The sequence below is a fragment of the Mus musculus genome, chromosome 16 (genome assembly GCF_000001635.26).
Source record: "Mus musculus strain C57BL/6J chromosome 16, GRCm38.p6 C57BL/6J".
Classification (NCBI taxonomy): Eukaryota; Metazoa; Chordata; class Mammalia; order Rodentia; family Muridae; genus Mus; species Mus musculus.
The window spans coordinates 75,524,458-75,546,200 of record NC_000082.6 but is presented as its reverse complement, the minus strand read 5'-3'; the positions used below and the strand labels follow the sequence as shown (position 1 = coordinate 75,546,200).

The 21,743-nt window shown below is 37.4% G+C and overlaps 1 protein-coding gene across 4 annotated transcripts in view; it reads left to right on the top strand.

The window, feature by feature from the left end:
- Lipi (lipase, member I) overlaps nt 1-5,687 on the top strand; it is a 45,559-nt gene extending 39,872 nt beyond the window's left edge. For 2 of the 4 annotated variants that reach the window (XM_011246135.1, XM_011246133.1), the window contains one exon: nt 660-3,065. In XM_011246135.1, coding sequence (XP_011244437.1) covers nt 660-774 — 115 coding nt within the window. In that variant the 3' untranslated portion in view covers nt 775-3,065. Of the gene's footprint in view, nt 1-659; nt 3,066-3,739; nt 4,438-5,059 lie in introns of those variants that run through there. The other 2 variants (NM_001252513.1, XM_011246134.1) reach the window with 2 other exon arrangements.
- Nucleotides 5,688-21,743: the final 16,056 nt, after the last annotated feature.

The window sequence follows — 21,743 nt, the reverse complement described above, 5'->3', positions numbered from 1 at the left end:
AAAAGACATGAGCTTTAGTTTTGTTTCTTATTAGTAAACTTGTACTTGCATATGTGTTTTTATATGGCTATAAGGTGTCATTTTTCTTATATAGATATCAAGAAGCAGGATTGTTGGGTCATATGGTATATCTTAAACTTTATAACGAATTGGCAAAGAAATTTTCAAAGTAGCTATATGTTTTGCTACTTTTGAACAGCAGTCTATGTTTACTGCTCTTCTGACAGGTGTTCCTCTACCACTGTCTTAGTTACTTCATATTACAGTGATAAACAAATATGATTAAGGCCATTTATTAAAAGAAATACATTTGGGCTGGAGAGATGACTCAGTGGTTAAGAGCACCAACTGCTGTCCTGAGTTCAAATCCCAGCAACCACATGGTGGCTCACAACCATCTGTAACTCCCTCTTCTGGAGTGTCTGAAGACAGCTACAGTGTACTTACACATATTAAATAAATAAATCTTCTTTTTTTTTTTTTTAAAAGAGGAATGTCACAATAAAAGCCATTATTTTTTAAAAAAAATACAATGAAGTGGTGCTTGCACTTCCAAAGAGATAAGAGTCTATCAGCATTTTGGCAGGGAGCACAGCAGCAGGCAGGCAGGCATGGTACTAGAGCAACTTATGAGAATTGACATTCTAATCCCCAAACAGGAAGCAGAGAGCACCCTGGGGATGGAGAAAGACTTCTGAAACAGGAAGCCAATCCCAGTCTCACTTCTTCCCCTCAAAAGGCCACACCTCCGAATCCTTTCCAAACTACAACTAACTGAAGACCAAGAATTCAAATGCCTGAGGCTTATAGGGGAAATCTCCTTCAAACCACCACAACTAGGTTACTTGTGGCTTCATTTTGTGATTGCTACTTAATTGGTTGCTTGATTCTAGTTTTTGTTGTTGTTGTTTTTAACAGTTACCCAAATATAGCTTGTCATTAATTGGTATTTTTCAAATGGCAATGATGAGGTCATTTGCACTCTTGAATTTGGGCATTTATACATTTAGCTAAACATGATTAATGACAGTGTAGGTAAATTCTTGCTGTGGCTTTTTGTTTTCTGTTTGTAGTATATATGTGTGTACATATAATTTCAAGTATGAGTTCATGTGTTTGTTCTGTTATTGTACATATGTGAAGGCATGTGAATTATAAAGGCCAGAGATTTTTTTTTTGAACCTAGACTTCCATTGAATCTGAGCTCATGGATTCAGTTTCACACATATAACTGCAAGTTCTCACATGGGATCTTTCTGTGCTCCACCCTGAGTCTGCTTTACATGGCTGCTGGGGCTTCTAATTTCTGTCCTCCTGTTGCATGGGAAGAACATTACAACGTGGAGCTTTTCAGTCTCGTCCTTAAATGCTTTTGCCGATAGACACATGTTCTCACCTGGTTTAATTTACTTTCTAAAGCAGTTTTCACAATAATTCTTTATATTGTGGGTGCATTATTAAGGAAGTACAATATAATATCTTTGAAAATTCCTCATGTTTTCTTCATCCTGAAACAAATTTTATTTTCAGTACTTTTACAAGTAGCTGTGGTGCCTGTTGCCTTGATTGTATTGAAAGTTCTATTGGTATATTTTCTTTGTTTCTCAAAAAAATGACAAATTATTCTCTTTGGATAATCAATATTTTATTTTCTGAATTGGAACAGTTAGATTATAATATGCCTTATAATTTTATTCCTATATCTAAGCTTGCTATAAGGAATGATTGATTATAATATTGTACTATAATAACTTTAAGGCATAAAAGGTAATAAATCTTATTTTCTTCTATGAAGGAATTTGATAAATTAACTCTTGTCTTGAATCCTATTGTCCTGGCCCTGCAGATTTTGTTCCTTTTCTTTTCTTTTCTTTTCTTTTCTTTTTTTTAAATAAGATTCCATCTATGTTTTCTACAACATCTTGAATTTCTTTTCGGTGTCTGTATCATTTATCTATATTTTTCTTTGGGGAATTCCTATTTCCTGTCCCACTGCCCATTTCCTCCAGATCCCCTCCTCTTCTATTTCCTTTCAGAAAAGAGCAGGCCTCCGTGATATCAACTGAACACAGCACAGGTTGCAATAACACTAGGCACATACGGTCATATCAAGGCTGAATGAGACAACCCAGTTGGAGGAAATGCATGCCACGAGCAGATGAAAGAGTCAGAGGATCCTTTGTCCCACTCTTGGGAGTCCCACAAGAATGCCATACTATACAACCAGAACATACATGCAAATGATCTAGATCAGACTCATAGAGGCTCCCTGGCTGTCACATTAGTCTCTGTGAGCCCCTAAAAGCTCTGCTTAGTTGATCCTATGGGTTGTATTCTCTTGGTGCTCTGACCTCCATGACTCCTACAGTCCTTCCTCCTCCTGCTCTTCACATTTTTCTAGCTCTGTCTCCTGTTTCGTTTCGGGTCTCTGCATCTTCTTTCACCAGTTGTGGGATGAAGTCTCTCTGTTGATCTAGGTACCAATTTGTTCTTCTGTCTGGTGAGGCCTGTACTTGAGCAGGGCTGTAAATATAATGTATAATGGAGAGTTTCTATAAATATCTTTGAGGTTGATTTTCAAGAAGCTATTAAATTACTTTTGGGCAGATGTTCTTTAGAAGGCCTGATTTCATGCTATACTAGACAGACTTGGAGAAGTATTTAACCTAGGTTAATTTACTTCCACCCTTTAAGCACACTTTAAGCACACTTTATCCAGCTAGTGACCTGTATGTCATGAATTTATTGCTGTCTTAGAAGTTAGGACAAGATAAATTTCTGTCTCTGTATTAATGTTTAAAATCTTTCTCTAAGTCATTTTGCAAAGGAACATTAGAAAAGTAAATGTGATAAATCATGCAAAGCTCTCAGGAAGAGTTTTTTAAAAAGAAAAATGTACTTCTTATCATTTGTTTTGTTATTTATAGATTGCAGTAAAAACTAAATTGGATTTAACTTTAGATATTATCTTAGAATTACTTCCAATTTTATTAAATTTTACATTATATCGATAAAATAGTTTCCTCTTGTATTAATCTGTAATAAGCAAAATATTAGAAGTGTAATATTCAATGTGTATGCTAAAATAAAAAATATAAAAACAATTTTCTCTTGGGACTTATAACAAGTATACATTTTCTTTGAAATAGTGTTTTCATTAGAAAGCAGGACATATCAACTGTATAAAATAAAACACTTTAACATGAGAGTAATGACAGTGAAAATAGATGACTTTTCATAATGTAAAGAGAAAGAAAACTGAACTCTCGCATACACAATGGCTAAATTTAAGGTTGGTAAGCCTTACACATATGCTTAAACTGTTTTTATAATGTTGTATATGCCTTATGAACTGAGCGTTATTTAATAGGACATACATTCTACATGTTGGTAACCTAAATCTGTGGTGATTAGCTTGTGAGCTTCTTTCTATTTTTAAAAAATGAAAGATCATCCTTGCTTTGTTCATATATCTTAGGCGTGCAGTCTGGAAAGGCACTGAATAGCTGAGGTAACCTTATCATTTGTAGGTCTGATACATTTTCAATATAAAAAGAGTGTAAAAGTGTGACACATGAAATTCGAGTATTGAAGCCATATTCATGCATAAGTACAACAGAATACAGCAAGAATTGGTGTAAGCTTTTGAGGGACTAGAAATCTTCCCTCCACTTTTCTTTAATTTATTTAAGAAATTACTTTAATTTATTTTATGTGTACGTGTATTTTGCCTATGTAGGCATCTTGCACTCCTTGCATGTAGTGCCTGCATATTCCAGAAGAGGGAATCCGATGCCCTGGAACTGTCCATAGCTGCTGGAAATGGACCCCCATGATCCTTTGCAAGAGCAAGAAGTGCCTTCAATGGCTGAGTCATCTGCAGTCCCAGAAGCACACACTATAGCATAATGAAAGCTGCTTCTGCCAATATATGAAACTCTTCCCAGTACTTGAGTAGTGTCACTCTACAATTCTAGTACCACCAATGTGAAAAAGAAAGTTGTAACCAGTCTTTATTACTTCACACGTGAAGTATCCTCTGTTAATTTTAAAGATGATCAGTTCATATTATATATGCAAACATAAAATGTATTTCTTATAAAAGTCAAGGATTTTAAACAAAATCTGCTCTTGTTTCATGACATTGCTAGCTGTAGTGGTTCATGCCTGCAGTTTCTGCATATACAGGATATCGCAGAAGGTTTAAAGTAAACTCAAGACCAATCTGAGCTGTGTAATAAGACAAACAAACAATAAACAACAACAAAACACCCAATAGAATTTCCACCAGCTAGGAGGTTGATAAAAGTAAGATAACCTATATGGTTGTCTTGACTTCTTTTGACATAGCTACTATTGATGATTTTTTAAAAAATGTTTATTTCTACCATGTGTTAATTTACCCCTTCCATAGATGTCTACCAAACTTTTACTATTTAATTTGATTTCTTGGTTTTTTTTGTTTGTTTTTATGTTTGCAAGTTTCTTCAAAGATTAATAGGAAAGAAAGTGTCTGGACAAGAAACTTCATTAACCACAGTTGTTGGATATATTAGTCATCTCAAAGAGTGTATACACAGTCTTCTAAGATGTATCATATGTTACATGATGTTATTACCATTGTAATGAATTGCAAAACAGGGTTGAAGAAATGCATGTAGATAAATATGTTTCATATGTCACTCTCTCCTTGGAGTTAGTCATGATGGAAAGAGTATTATAGCTACTTTAAAGTTGAATTCAGTACATCACTAATTTCAGTAGCAATGTTTATTGTCCTGTAGAATTATTCTATACAAGGTGACCATCCTGGATAGTAGCAGAGATAAAAGTGGAAATGAGAATTACTTTCCTTCTCATAAGTATGATCTCTATGATGTCCCTACACTGATGAGACAAATGAATTCAGTTGTACGGAATTGTTCCAATGCTCTTCTTTTGGAACACTAGTTAATTACAGAATAGGCTATTCTTATATTATATAACATTAATACATTAAGAGGAAATAAAACTGGCTACCTTACTAATAGATGTTTCCCTCTTTTCTTCTCTTTCAAAGACCACCAATTTGTAAGTATAATTTTGTATTGAAAGAAGGAACAAGGGTAGATCTTCAACCAGATGAATGTAACACGCAGATGGAGTGAACACCTTCTTCATCCAGTTTAAAATTATGGACTAACAAATTTGTCAACTGCAGCAATGTACCCAGCCACTGTTTTAGAATGCATTATTTAATCTTTAATCCAGGTATATCTACCTTAATTTACATTGGAGAATCAAAAATTAGCAAACAAAGTATGTGCATGACAAAACTCATCCTGAATATATCCTAAAACTGTTCGTTTCTCCTTGCCTGCTTCCTAAGTGAATTTTAGCATCTAATGTTTACATCTGCTGCTTAGCTTAATAATAAGTGGATATGTAAAAAGCACAGCTCCTACGGGAAATGGGAAGTTTAGTGCTGTGCCATGGAGCAAATTCAATATCACTGTACATCTCTATTATGGAAAAACACTTTTTATAAAATTTGAAAATGTATTGTTTAGTGAAATAAGCTGGGTTCGTGTGAACCTTGTGAATATGAAGAACTTGTTATGCACTGCACATATGGGTGTTATGCTACTGTGCTCAATAAAATAATAATTTATGGACCTACATTGCTTAAAATGAAATCCTAAATCCTTGATTTAATGGTAGGACCTTTGAGTGGATTAATTTAACTTTTTTCTCAGTCCTCTAAAAAATGTTTATGAAATTTACCCAACAAAACTAAGAATAGTATCTGTCCACGATGATGACAAAAATAAACATGATTCTACCTAATAGTTACAAGGACCATTATTGCTTTTGGAACATTTTAACCTATCAAATTTTGTAAAACCTCATGAAATAAGTCTCGTTACCTAACTGATGAGGAGACTCCAGCCTAAAGATGCTGAATATTCAGTGCATAACTCAAATTAAATGGGAGATGTTTGGCTGCATGCTAGTTATCTTGTGAATGCCTTTCATCAACTTGTGCTTGTAATATGAGGAGTTAGATTAATTAACACTGTTATTGGAAATGCAATCTACATTTCCTTGATATTTTGCAACACACCTGTTTAATCGAGGCACTTCTTCACCACAGATCTTTCTTACTTGGGTCTCAACCCCTCTATAGCTTGTGTTATAAATTTCTAAAGCAAAATATCAAGTATAGTGAATACGTGCATTCTTCTTTGCTTTTTTGTTTTAGTGATGATTGTCTTCTTGCTATGTATATCAAACAATACATAGGAAAAAGACAGGTTCCACTATGTGTGCCAGGGCTCACTGGTCTGCACTGTACCGAAATGTATACTTAATATTATTGTAAGTTTACCAGCAAGGCTGGAGTGCGACCCACCTAATGTGTGTTGTTTTAATACCATCCTATTTCTAAGTGAAGTTGTAGGCAGTTTTAAAATTAGAACTTTGTATGCACGTGTGCTTCCCTATGCATGTTGGGACATATGACTGTGTCTGTATACACACAAATTGTGTGTGTTCAAGCCAGAGAACCAACTCAAGTGTTAGTGTCATGAGAGCTGTACATCTCCTTTGAAATAGGAATTCTCATTGCCTGGCTCTTCTTTTTTTTATTTTTATATTAGATGTTTTCTTCATTTACATTTCAAATGCTATCCCCAAAGACCCCTATGCCTTCCCTAACGCCCTGCTCCACAACCCACCCACTCCTGCTTCCTGGTCTTGGCTTTCCCCTGTACTGGGGCATATGATTTTTGCAAGACCAAGGGCTTCTCCTCCCATTCATGGCTGACTAGGCCATTCTCTGCTACATATGCAACTACAGACACAGCTCTGGGGAGTTGCCTGGGTCTTCTAATTAGTGTAGGCAGGCAGGTCAGCATAGCCTTGTAATTGTCCTATCTTTGCCTCTCTAGCATTGAGATTATTAGCATAAAACACCATGTCTGGTATTTTATTCAAAAGATTATCTACTCACTTAGTTTAGTATTGTGTATGCACATGTGTCTCTGTAGGGCTGTGTACAAGTGAGTGTAGTTGCCTGCAGAGTAAAGAGGGCATCAGAACTCCGCGAGCTGGAGTTACAGGTAGTTTTGAGCCTCCCAGACATCGGTACTGGGAACTGAACTCAGGTCCTCTGTAAGAACAGTACTTTTAATGGCTGAGACAATTTGTCATCTCTATTTCTGTCATTTTTACACATGTTTTGGGAATTGGACTTAGGAACAGGCAAGTGATTAATTTTCGTGACAAAATTATTTATCTAACTGAATACATTACTCCATGTACTATTCATCAGATTCTGTGAAGTGTTTGCTGACATATTATCAAATAATAAATTGAAGATAGGAGGGGGCTAGGATTCCAATAGCTTCTTCAATACTGACCTCCATGTACCTATCCTTATAAAGCTCTAAATAGTAAAACCACCAAATATCACTACTAGCTGGAACCTTCAACATATAATCCTTCATCCAGCTGATGCTTATGATTATTATAGCACTATTAAGTCACTCTATGCATTGATATCTTTACTTGAAATATCTCATGTGCGTTCACAAATTTTCTGGATGGGTGCACATTGAATATCCTCAGTGGCTAGGTTAAGAATCAAGAACTAACAACTGAATTATGAAAGACTTTGTTTTGGGAGGGGGCATGATGTGGGCATGATGTGATTGTTCTATAGTGAGTAGTTAGTGAGCGTCCTGTAAATCTGTGAATGAATACATGAGCGAGAAGTCAAATCCTCCACAGAAGTACAGATCAACAGGGGGAGCCTGGCTCCCTAAATGTGTGATGTGCCTGAGGAGTACTGAGCCAAATGACACAGAATTTGCTGAATGTGGCCATCTTGTCGAGCTCGCAGAAACACATGCTGTTCTTCTGGGGCGTGTTGTTAGACTTTTCAGATGAAGACATTGCTAAACATTCCTAAACAGCCCCCTAGGCAAAAAAAAATATATATATATATATATATAATTTTGTTTCTCAGGTGCCATAAATAACATGGATTCAAAACATTGGGGGGGGGTAGTTTTGATATGTAGGACTTTAAATCACGAAGAGAATTTCCTTAACATTTTGTTGTCTTGTAAACATAGGGTACATGAAAAATAGGGGAAAAATGTTTGAAAGGTGAACAGCTGGTAATACAGATGGTGTTGATGAATTGAATTTGGATTTCTGTAGCATGGCTTATATTTCTGGAATGCTAGGCTCTTGGCTCAGAGAAGAATTTTGTCTCATAGGGACATGGAAGATTGTTTTTGCATGCAGGCTAAAAGTGGTTTAAATGGAACACAAGATTACAGAAAGTGTTTGAAGATTAAATTTAAAGCCACCATTCACCCAGACTCGTTGTCCAAAATTGCATACTCTTCAAGGATTCTTCCCTTGATCCTTGACAACAGGGAAGCAGTATTTAGTCCAGACACACCCACATAACATTTTCCCCCTTGGGCCTTTTCTAAGTTATTCCCATGGTTAATTTATTCGTCCCAGGTATTCCTCCCACCTTGGTCTCTGTCTCCACTGTTAACCAGAAATGCGGTCCCACATTTGTGTGATAAGATAGCCCTTATGAATCTCTGTATACTTGTCTCCCATCCTGAGAATGCAATTGGAAATGTATATATCTTTATTTCAGAGTCTCAATGAATGTCTGGATTATTTCAATTGTTCAGTGACTTATGTCAAATTAAATAAAGGAAGCAGCAACACTTTTAAGTTTCTTTTAAGTGGGGGGAAGAGTGGGCAGCAATCATTAATATCGGACTGTCTGGAACAAAGTGTTACAGGTAGGTCTGCTTGAAGATCAGAGCATTCTTAGAGATAATTTCATATTCTCTAGGTTTTAAATCTTTCCAAAACAAGACTTAGGCATGACAAGATTTTGACCAAGACAGAGTATATAATAAGTTTAATTAGAAATGAATTGAAAAATACTCTCCTAACTATATGAGTATTAAAACATTCATTAACATCTGAACAAATAAACTAGAGATAATTTTAATGCCATTCATTAATAATAACATTTTAGGAAAATTAAACATTGCTGGCCAGCAAACAGTGCCTGCAGCTATAAAGATTCTAAAATCACTACACTTCATCAGATGAACATGTCATTAGTTTCAAGAGTGTTTTGTTATCGAGATTTAAAAATATAAGTGTTATTTACTTTCCAGAACTTTTATCAAAAGTAGCACTTGCTATTTGTTGGTTTAAATATATATTCAATTTTCACATGCAATAAAGAAAAATCACTAAAGAAAAATTATTTAGAAGCTATATCAGGGTTGAGAAGGTGCAGTGTATAGGTGTTATCTTACCTCAACATCTGTTTTCATTGAACAATCCAGTAAATAGATTTTGAAATTATTTTATTATATAGAAAATTATAGAAAATTTAAATCCAACCACAAGACTGCTTTGTCAAGGGATCCTAGCCAAAAACCTTCTGGGTCTATATGACCCAGCCAAAATGCAGAAACACTGGGTTGTAATATGATCTGGCTGGAATACAGACATACCTTTAGTAGACATGTTTAATTCCTCCCAGTTAAGGTAAGGTTAGTTATTAGAGGGATGTAGCCATGTTTGAAAGTGGTGTGTAATTGAGGGGCAAAGTGACAAATCAGAGAAAGGTTTGACAGAATGAGTCAAGAATAGGATATGTCCTCTCATGCTAGAACAGCATAGGAAAGATAGGGAAGGAAGGGAGAGAGAGAGAGAGAGAGAGAGAGAGAGAGAGAGAGAGAGAGAGAGTTAGTTTTACAAGGACAGGTTACAGAGAGAACAAGCGAGACAGGTGAAGAGAGAACAAGCAAGAGAATGAAAAGGAGCCACAAAATTTTTCCATATCACCAAAGTTAGCATGATGCCAAGCAAAGCAATTTGGCCAGAAGCAGAGAAAAACCAGATTATATCAGTCAGTATGGAAGATTGGGTAGTAAGGAGGCTAGAAGCTTCCAGATTTAGGCCTTGGGATAGTTATACCAGAAAAAGAACTTCTCTGAACTCAGCCTAAGCCATGTTTTCACACAGCTTGGATATGGCTCTCATCTCTTCCCTTCATCTGTGGAAACAGAAGTGACATTTACAGAAAAGTTAATCACAGTATTCTAGATTCTAAAAAGGAATCTCAGAGTCAAAAGCAACTCTTCCCTTATATATTCTATACAGTAACAATTATGACAGATGATAGGGGTTTTTTTCTTTCCAAATCTGTAGACTGACACTTCATTACAAAAATGGTGTCCACTACTGTGCAGAAGCTTTCCCGTTTCATGGAGTCCTATTTGTCAGTTGTTCTTCCTCTAGACACTTGCACCTGTATTCTAATGCTAATTTGGGCCTCCAAAAACCAGTGGCCTCAGAGAGGAAAGAGTCCTCACTTAAAAGGTAGTGGAGTGACCTGTACCCTGTTAATTGTGAAAATAAAGATGCCAACAGCCAATATCTGGGCAGAAGAGAGACATAGATGGGTTGAGGTTTCGAGGTCTTGGGGTAGAGGGGTAGACGGGACCATGAGGAAGAAGAAGTTACTATGGGGTGAAAGGAGATGGTGCAGGAGGGGAGAAGGGAGAGGTAGACATGTGTTAAGAGAGAAGTGCATGGCCCTGAGAGCTGTTCAACTGGAGCCAAGAGCAGCTCTGAGGAAACATTAAGTACTACTTTGGGGTTATCAATAGGAAAATAGATTCTAACAATATGGTGGCTAGGCAGCTCTCCAGCTATTGTGCTGATTAAGGATTATTGTATATATAAAGGCTGTTTTGTTTTTGTTTTTGTTTTTGTTTTTGGGTTTTTTTTGTTTGGTTGTTTTTGTTTGTTTGTTTGTTTTAATCCAGGAACTCAATGATCAAGGTGAGGAAGGAGATCCTAGGCCAGGAATTTTTAATTGTTATTACAACCAGGTGAGTTAAGGTAAGGTAAGAGATCCGTGTCTACTTTATCTCTTCTTCATGTTGCTGTCCAGTTTGATGAGCACAATTCTGAGAAGATTCTTTCTTCTATGTGGTATATATTTCTGGACTCCGTCAGACAATCAGTGACTGTGGGAACTATTGTCTGTGTCCTCAATACTATTCCATTGATAACTGTGTCTGTATTTATGAGAGTGAAGTGTTGCTTTTGTTACTTTAGCTCAGTAATTCAAATTTCAATGAAGACTATCAAAGGTATACTGATGGGGATTGCATTGCATATGGAGATTGATTTTGGTAGGATGGCTATTTTGAGAATTTCAATCCATCTAATTCATGAACCTTGGACATCTTTGTATTGCTAACATCTTCCATTTTTATCTTCAGCTTCTTGACATTTTTATTGTACATGTCTTTCATCTCCTTAACTAGATTTATTCAAGAATTAGCTTTGAAGACTTTTGTGTGCAGGATTGCTTCCCTAGTTGATTTCTAAGTATGTTGTCTTCCTTAGCCACCAAATAATAGCAAACTTAAAATGCATTGAGATTATATCTTTCCCTAATCAGAATGACCAAGATTAAAAAAAATACAACTAATGCTGGCATAAATGTGGAGAAAAAGAAGCACTGATTTGCTTTTAATGGGTATGCAAACTGAGCAGCAACTATGGAAATGAGTGTAGAGGTTCTTTAAAAATCTAGACTATAGGTCTACTGTCTGATCCAATTATATCACTCTCAGTCATTTCCCAAAGGACTAAATATATACTATAGAAATACTTGCTCATTCATGTTCATTGCCGCTTTTCTTAGAATAGCAGAAAATATAAACAACAGGAATGTCAATGAATTGATGAATAAACAATGAAATGTGGTACATTCCCACAATATAATAATATTCTGCTATAGATAGACCCAGATTTACATGTACATATCTAAAGCAGAGTTAAATCAAGTTATTCTATAATAGAGAACAGTGTCCTTCCCAAATATCACAGGCAAATAAATAAAAAGCTCAGTGCCAGGTACAGGATTGAAGCTGTTGGTCAGTGGGGTCTCATAAACTCTCAGACAGTATGGGCTATTGCCATTGATCTTGGTTCCATTTTAGAACTTGGTGGTAAGATCTGAGTGCTGAAGAAACCAAATCCTTGAGTTACACACAGGACAATGAGAGTCAGAAAGGCACTAATCTGGAGCTTCATCCCTATCTGGTAGCTTTATCAGTACTAGAAAGTTCTGTTTACGTGATCATGGGAGAAAAGCGGGCAGTCATCTTGTTCAGATGTGAACAATGTGAGTTTCAGCAGTGACCTGCTTGGTAAAGTTTGTCCATTGGTGCAATAGTAGCATAGATAGTATAAGAATAGCCAACTGTTTTGTTGTTGTTGTTTGTTGCTTTTCTTTTTTGGGTTTTGTTTTATTTTTTGGTGTCTAAGATCTGCTTCACAAGACGAAGATCATATCTAGTATTATTAACTGGGCCCCAAACCGGTGACTGCTAGATATTATACAATTAAATAGAAAATGTAATATTGTTATTCTGTTAATATTTAAATAATAAGCTGTCACATATGTTACCTTTAAACATATATTAGTGCATCTCTCACTTATCACTAGGGAAAGCCTTTACATCTTCTGGATTTCTATTTTAAGCCACCTAACACTTGTCACAGCATAAAAGTTTACCTCTGTTTATGTTCCATTGTCCATTTCTGGATTATGTGATAGGTACAGATATGGGACCACCAGGTTTTGCAGGATCAGGCTCTAAGGATACATAATTCCCAACACTTGTATAGGAGTAATGGCTCTAGGACCACATAGAGCAATGTGTTCTCTAGAATCACCAGAATGACATCATTCTACCCAATGGAGATTTCTCATTTGTCCATTTACTCATTCATTTATATATTTATTATTTTTAGTTTTGGCGTAGGATATCATTTTGTAGTCTAGCATTTTCACATTTTTGCACTTTCCTATTTAAACGTGCACACCCCCTCCAGTCTTAGCATATCAATGGCTAGGATCTGAGGGTTTTATTTACTATATCCAGCTTCCCCATGGGAATTTCAATGAGTACACCAAAAGCACCTCAAATCGAGGCAAGGATACTAAGCATGCTTTCTCCATATTGACTGTGTGATGTCCCTGTTAGATAGGCTGTTGACTGATGTGAGGAGACATCCCTTGGGTGGGAGATTCATTGCCAGAGTCAGTATCCAACACTTGTAGAAACTGGGGAGGATATTTCAGTCACTAAGGACACATCTATTGGCAGACCATAGTCCCACTGAGCAAAGTCTAAGCAGGGACAGTACTTCCGGAGCTTGACCACACTGGCTACCTGCCAGTGGCCTCCCTTATGTCATTCTCTGCTTCACCTATTTTAAAAGGGTCTCCTATGTTACCTTCCTCTGGTCACTTCCCTTGGTTCTCATTCATGCCTTTAGGTGTGATACATATGCCTGTGTCATAACACATGCATGGTGGTGCTTTCTTTCCATGTGTCACCGCAAGCCTTAGACCAAAAGCTGTTTAAAGCCAGAGGCTGTGTTCTGTCTGCCATTTGAAGAGAGAGACTGGCTGATGAACACAGGCTTCTGTCCTGCAGTGACATTTCTATCTACAGGAATGTAAGCTACGACCTGTTTGACATGACTTGACTCTTGAATATGAAGTTATCTTTAATTTCTCTAACGATGGAGATGAGTTGTGTCTTAGGGTTTCTATTCCTGCATAAACACCATAACCAAGAAGCAAACTGGGGAGGAAAGGATTTTTTTCAGCTTATACTCCCGCATTGCTGTTCATCACCAAAGGAAGGCAGGACTTGAACTCAAGTAGGTCATGGCTGATGCAGAAGCCATGGAGGGATGTTACTTACTGGCTTGATTCCCCTGGTTTACTTAGCTTGCTCTCTTATAGAAACAAGACTACCAGCCCAGAGAGATGGTCCCACCCACAATGCCCCCCCTCCCATCACTAATTGAGAAAGTGCCCTATAGCTGGATCTCGTGGAGGCATTTCTTCAAGGGAGGCTCCTTTCTCTGTAATAACTCCAGCTTGTGTCAACTTGACACACAAAACCAGCCAGTACAAGTAGTATATTTTACCAAATCTAAACATCAAACTACCTACATAATAAGATTTTAAACATTAAGTTTCCTGAAATATCTACTGAAAATTAAATGGTGATTAAAAAAAAACACAAAAAAGGCCCCAGGTATTTTTCTGCTTTAACTCTAAACTATGCTATGATTTTACTTGTTAAGGTATTGTGAGTTAGATTGTGAAGGGAATCACATACTTTTACTAGTAAAATATAACACATTGTCACAAGAGGGCAGTCTTTTAAAGGAAATTTCTTCACAACTGTAGGGCTTGAACAGGCTTCTTTTGCTCCTGCTATTTGTTTTCTGTTTGGAATTTCCAGGTAGTTAATCTAAAACTAAATACTGACGTGACAATCCATGGTTGTTGAGCAAGTATTTTGCTCTCTGCAAGCTTTTATCTTTATATCACTGCTAATCTAAATGATTGATACATAGGCTAAACCAGAGATGGAAGGTCTCACTCCCCTCCGTAGGTTGAGGTTTTAAAATGTCTTTGGAGAAAGTCATGCTCAGTACACTGAGTGTATCAAGGTACCCAGGTAAATATATTTATCTGTGAATGCATCTCTGATCTAACTCCAATTCAAATCTAGCAGACATTACAGGGCAAGTTAGAATTGCAGTTCTGGTTTTCAGCCTTTTAAACGTCATAGAATACAGCGCTTCCAAGACGTGGTTTCAGGGTATGAATGGTCACTTTTCCTGGTCATGATCTCTTAGATTTGCCAGGAACTCTCGGAAGTTTCTGGTCACTTCCTCACCAATGACTGTCCATAGTCCTGCAGAGGCAGCACTGCAGAAGTCAACCACATGTTCAGAAGTAGCTTGAACTGGCACTTCCTAAATTTGGAAATTGCAAGGCTGGTGCCCAGCATTCCGTGGTGTCAGGGACCCCCAGGTGTGTGTTGCAAGGTAGTAATTGCTGGCCAAGCTCAGGCAACCCAAATCCTTCTCACAGTTTATACGTTCATTGCATTGTCTAGTCTGCAGTTGGGTTCCTGGGGAAGGTGATGTTGTTCGGGCTGATTTTAACTCGAGGCAGACAAATCACCAGTGTTTTTCTTTTGTTTTCCAATAGGATCTCACATTGTAGTACAGGCTAGTTTCATAGCAGCTGTCTTGTCTCTCAGCTTTTCACTGTTCATGATTAAAGTTATGAGCTACCACAGACGGCTAGGCAGAAGGCAGGTAAGAGGGACTCCTCTCTGTCATTCCTGACAGATTTATCCTAGGTGTAATCCTGGGGCTAGCCTCTTTGCTTCTAGCCCTGTGATCTATCTCTGTACAACTTTCAACTTTGAAATGACTTCAATCTTCTAGTAGGTAAGCGCCTCTTCCAGTTATTTTTTGTTTCTGACTTGGTGTTCTGTAAAGGGTTTAATATATCAGTTCTAATCGCTGCAGCATTGCCCTCAAGGTTATTGCTTGAATTCTTCTGTGTGGTTTCCTCTGAGTTTCAAGTCATAAACCCAATATTTTTTTTCAGATATTTGAGTTGTAAAGCCTACGTCAAAATTAAGATATTTTAGAAATCAGTATGTCGTTGTACTTTCCTTTGATTTCTTCAGTCAGATAGATGAGAAAGAAAATAAAACCATGGAGCAGAAACCAAGATAACATAGCAACTGATGCTTGATACTTCTCCTCATTTTTCAGTGAGCCTGAGGAATGTTGAGAACAGTTATCTTTCAGCTAGGGATTTGTAAAAAGTGCAGTTATAAAAATCAAAACCTTCAGACAAAAGAGGTTTCCATAACCAGGTTATAAAGAAGAAATGATTAACCTGATATAAGTATTCTGGTCAAAGGTAAAGACTTTGTGGTCTCAGATTAAGACATGGTAGCATCATAACCCTGCAGACCTATAACTAGGAAGCTGAGCATTGTAGACCTGGCATAACTGAAGAAGCTTCGTGATTGTGGGTCTAGATCAGAACTTTGTATGAACTAATAATCAAAGACAATAAGCTACCTGTCTTAGTCAGGGTTTCTATTCCTGAACAAACATCATGACCAAAAACAAATTGGGGAGGAAAGGGTTTATTCAGCTTACACTTCCATAGTGCTGTTCATCACCAAAGGAAGTCAGGACTGGACTCAAGCAGGTCAGAAAGCAGGAGCCGATGCAGAGGCCATGGAGGGATGTTACTTACTGGCTTGCTTCCCCTGGCTTGTTCAGCCTGCTCTCTTATAGAACCAAAGACTACCAGCCCAGAGATGGTGCCACCCACAAGGGGCCCTCCCTCCTTGATCACTAATTGAGATTACAGTTGGATCTCATGGAGGCATTTCCTCAATTGAAGCTCCTTTCTCTGTGATACCTCCAGCCTGTGTCAAATTGACACACAAAACCAACCAGTACACTACCTATGTCTATCTTGTGTGTTGATACCTGTTGTTTCATTTCACCTGTTACAAATGTCTTTCTCTCCTAGAATTTAGGTTGATACTGGAAAAAAGAATGAAAGAAATTGAATTGATAATGTACTGGCCATGTGCATTTTATATTATTTTTATATTATTTTAATTATTTTTCAACCTGACACAAAATTGGGTCATCTGGGAAGAAGGCATCTCAAATGATGAGATTATCTTGTGGGCTGTAGAGTACTTTCATATTTGATAATTGATTGTGAGGGTCTAGCCTACTGAGGGTAGTTTGCTTTCTGGGCAGGTGATCTTGGGAGGTATATGAGAGGCAGCTAAATGGGAGTCTGGAGACCAAGCCAGAAAGGCAGTAGGTTGCATCCCTCCATGGCCTGTTTCACTTCTTGTACTCATTTCCCTTCATGATTGACCATGAGTTGAATGTTACCGTAAACTGTTTCCTGTCTAAGTTGCTTTTGGTCATGGTCTTTATGGCAGCAATAAAAAGCAAAGTGGACATCAATTGGTGCCTAATTAACAGCCCCTCTTGACAGTTCTCAGTCTTGAAACTAGACAAGGAAAGTAAGCTTTGCCTTTATCAACTTATCTAGTGATGGGAAATATCAAAGCCATTGAACAAGAAGGAAATATTTACCAAATTGTGTTCTTTGCTGCTAACATTGTTATCGTAGAGATAGCTAATCTCCATGTAAGGTAGATTTGAATTTATTAAACTTTTAAAGATTGAAAACCACATTTTATCTCCTGATGATAAAATCATGGTACTGATCATTTTCTACTCTAAAATATAACCATTTCCATGTATTCTTTGAGCTTCATTAAATTGACTTTGTGCCAGGGGAGGATCTATTAAATTCCTCGTCACTGCAAGATCTGAAGGCAGAAGGTTAAAACATAAATTAGTAGTAGACTCTGGAAAGTATGTCAGCATGATAGCATAAATTGGTTCTGAAAGAAATAATTTAGCACTGGTCACTGTGGGCAATTCTGAATTCAAACTAGAAAAATGAATTGATTAAAGCTCTAAGGAATAGCTGTTCATATTATATCTATAAATCTCATATATATTTCTATATATATGTTTCTCTCTATATATATAATATTGTATTCTGTACAATAAAGCATGTATCACTAGCTATCATTTCAGGAACTGAAATTAATTTGAAATTAATTATATAGAATTTTCAGTTTATGGCTGAAGGATTTTTAAATGTACAATCTCAAAAAGAAATATTTTTGAACCAAGTTGAAAAATATCTATAGTTTCTAATAGTTGAGCAGTCCTCACCTAAAAATTGCTTTGACTATGTATCTCTGTGGTGTAGTTATAGGATTCGGTTTTAAGTGAAGGAATTCATATAGACTAAGTGTTGGGGCTGCATTTTCTTTTAGACCTGGATGAGTCAACCTCACCCTTAACATTTCAATAAGGGAAGAACAGCTGTAGCTGTTATTTAGTTGGTAGACTTCTGGTCATTGTTGCTGTTCTTCCAATTCTAGCCCATTACAGAAAAGCATAATCATTGTTGCTTAGTCAAATGGGCAGCTTGTGTACACATAGCAGTTATAAATTAACTCTATAGTCAAAATTGGCTCTCACATAGAAAAAAAATTAAAATATGAAGAAACTGAAAATGGGCCAAAATACCGAGAAAAGTTCAAATTAAAAACTCTAACTCAACCTGTTGTGAATTCACAATAAAATGTCAGGGTTTGAGTGTGGCTATTCATGTGAATGATGTGTAAGTGTGTGTTTTGATTACAAAGAGATCCATGGTTTAGAAATCACTAGATTGAATAATGAAAGGGGTCGATGATGTGGTAATAGCCTTTTAGCTGCCTTATACCTTCCAGCTCCCAGTTCCCGTTTTTACAGGTTAGAGTCAAGACCAGGAAAGGCAGGAGCTCTTGAAGCTGCTCTCTGTATTACCTTCACAGTTAGACAAAGAGAGCGATGATTGTGCTCATTCTAGTGCTTAGCTTACATTCTCTTATTCCGTACAGTCCCAGCTCTAAAGCCCGGAAATGGTGCTCCCCATGGTGTGTAAGGCTTCCCACATCAATTAACTTACAACAATGTCTGCATTAATTAGCCTTTCCTCGCCTTGACACAAGCTAGGGTCACCTGGGAAGAGGGAAATTTGGCTGAGAAGATGACTGTTTAAGCAAGCTGTAGAAAAATGTCTTTCTGGACAGGTTTTGCTAGGTTACATAAGAAAGCAAGGTGAGTAAGCAGAGGCTAAGCTAGTATGCATCATTCTTCCATGAACTTTGCTTCAGTTCCTGGCCCCAGCTTCTTGCCTTGAGTTCCTGCCTTGATTTCCACTCCCGGTGGCCTGCGAATGGGACACTGAAGACAAATTAAGCCTTTCAACTCCAACTCGTTTTAGGCCAGAATGTTTCATCTCAGTATCAGAAAGTAAAGTGAGACAATCCTACAGGGGAGCTCTCAGAGAGCATTTGTAGTTCATTTTACATGGCATCTCCAACAAAGGATGCCACTCAAACTAAGTAGGTACATGCAGAAGGATGAAACTCAAGACTTCTCTCTCACCCTGCACGGAATTTTACCCAGACTGGGTCAAGGATCTAACCTAACACTTGGTCCTGTGAATCAGATAGAAGAGAAAGTAGGGAATATGTTTGAACATATTGGCACAGGAAAGACCTTTGTGAGAAGGACACAGGCTTTAAGTCCAAGAATTAGGGACTGGAGACTTGGCTCAGCACATAACAGCACATGTTACTCTTGCAGACCACCAATGTTTGATTCCCAGTAGCTGCATGGTGACTATAAATTGTTTGCAGCTCTAGTCTCAGGGGATCTGATGCTCACCCTCATGGGCATTGGTCATGTACATTGTATACATATGCATGTAGGCTAAACCTCAATTAACACAAAATAGCAAAATAAATATGAAAATAAATAAAATTAACTAATTAATGGGACCTTACACCAAAACACTGTAAGTTTCTGTAAAACAAACAAACAAACAAAAAAATCAACACTTGAGTGAAGAGGCAGGTGACAGAATGATTAAAAACTGTTTATTAGATGTACTTTTTTATTTTTCAAATTTTTAAATTTGTATTTTTGAACTCACAATTTTCCCTCCTATTCTTGTTGTACCTCTCTCTTACTCTCAAATACATGACATCGTTTTCCTTGTTATTACACATACAGACACGCACAGACACACACATACGCACACGCACATGTGCCTACGAATACAAATGCCTGAGTCCATTTCATGTTGCTTGATGAGTTTTTATGGCTGTCCCTTGATACTGGATAATCAACCAGGGTTCTTATTCCCGAGGAAGAGTGGTTTTCCCTTCATCCAGAATCATTGATTGATGATAACTCTTCATATAGATAAAGCTCTTTGAGAGATTTTCCCCATTTACATTAGCATGTCCACTAGGATTGGCATTTCTCATGTCATGTTTAGGCAACAATTGTTGAGATTTCATAGTTAAAGCTTCCCTGTCATAACATAAAAGAGACTATCTTGCAGCAGAAATCCTGGTGATATAGCTGTTACAGTACTCTGCCCAGCTCTTTTGCAATGTTCCTTGAGGCTTACGTGTAGAAGTTATATAATGAATGTATCAGTTGGGACTGGCTACTCCGCATTTATTTGGTCTCTGCATTTTGACTAGTTATGGTTTTCTGCAATCTCTATTTGTTACAAAATAAAGTTTCCTTGCTAAGGAATGTAGGCTATACTCATCTGTGTGTCTAAGAAAAAGTATTAGTAATGCAGTTAAAGATGATGCTGGTTTGGAAAAGTGACAGTAGTAGGCTCTCTCCTCCAGGCTTTATGGTTTCATCTGCTAGGTTTAGGGAACCAGATATGGATTAATTACCTCGTTTTGAGTGGGTCTTAAATTCTGTTAGAGAGTTATCAGCTACTGCCAAGGTGTAATGACCACTGTTGCACTTCTGAGGATATCTTGCTACAGTGGTCATTGTTTTGCTTTGTAGACATCACAGCTGGATAGGACTATCAATTGCTTTTCTCCATTGGCAACTTGCATAGCAACTTCCAATACGATGAAACCTGGTTCTTGGGGTAGGGGGTGGTTTTGAGGTCATCTTTAACAGGAATCCTTAAAGTCCAATATCTGGATATGTGGTGTTTTCTGAGATAGGTACTTACCTTAAAATTCTGCAAGGAGACTAAAGACATCACCAATCACCTATTGTTTTGGGAGTTGCTTAGACTTCCCAGACTCATCTCTCTCTCTCTCTCTCTCTCTCTCTCTCTCTCTCTCTCTCTCTCTCTCCCCTCTCTCTCCCTCTCTCTCTCTCTCTCTCTCTCTCTGCCTGTCTCCCCTTCTCTCTCCTCTCTCTCTCTTATTAGATACTTTCTTTCTTTTTTTTTTTACAATTCAAATGTTATCCCCTTTCCTGCCCACCCCCCAAATACCTCCTATCCCATGCCCCGCCCCTGCTCACCAACCCAACCACTCCCGCTTCCTTGTCCTGGCATATCTCTTTTTAAATCAACCGAAGCACAACACATTCATAGCATTTCCTCTATGGAAGAATGTTCTGTGTTCTGTAGACTGTTATATCTATATGTGGGATGTTTTTTATCTTCATTTGTATTTAACAAACACTGTCACAGAAGTTAATTTTTATTCAGATCAAATACAGAAATATGTCTATTAAGACCTTTTAACTCATTGTATCTTTGGAAGTTGGTGATACTTACTTTAAAACACTAATATAGACTTATTGCCATTAGTCTTTAGATAGTTCATACCTCTTTTGCTGAAACTTGACTCTGAGATTTTAGCTGACACAATGTAAGCCACAAAGCTAAAAGCACTCCCCAAAACATTGGCTCATACTGATCGGTAATAGTGTGCCTCTCCTTGCCATTAACCTAATTCATCTGACAGTAATACATCTTCAGCAGTAGAGTAAGAGGAGAGATTTAGGGTAATGACAAAATAGAAGGAAATTCCCCCCTCTTAAAACTCTTCCCTCAGAGACTTCAAAATATTTTAAATGTAAACATAACAGTTTGTTTTTTTTAAAGCTTTTAGTCCTTTATTTGTATTTTGCTGTTACTATTTCTCCTTCTCTTCTTCCTCTTCCTTCTCCTTCTTCTTTCTCTTCCTCCCCCTCCTTCTTCTCCTTCTTCCTCCTCCTTCATTATTACTAACTTTAATCTTTTTTTTTTTACATTCCAGTTGTTATCCCCTTCCTGTTCCACTTTCTCACAGTTCCTCATCCCATTCCTCCTCCCCCTGTCTCCAAGAGGGTGTCACCATCCCTACCCC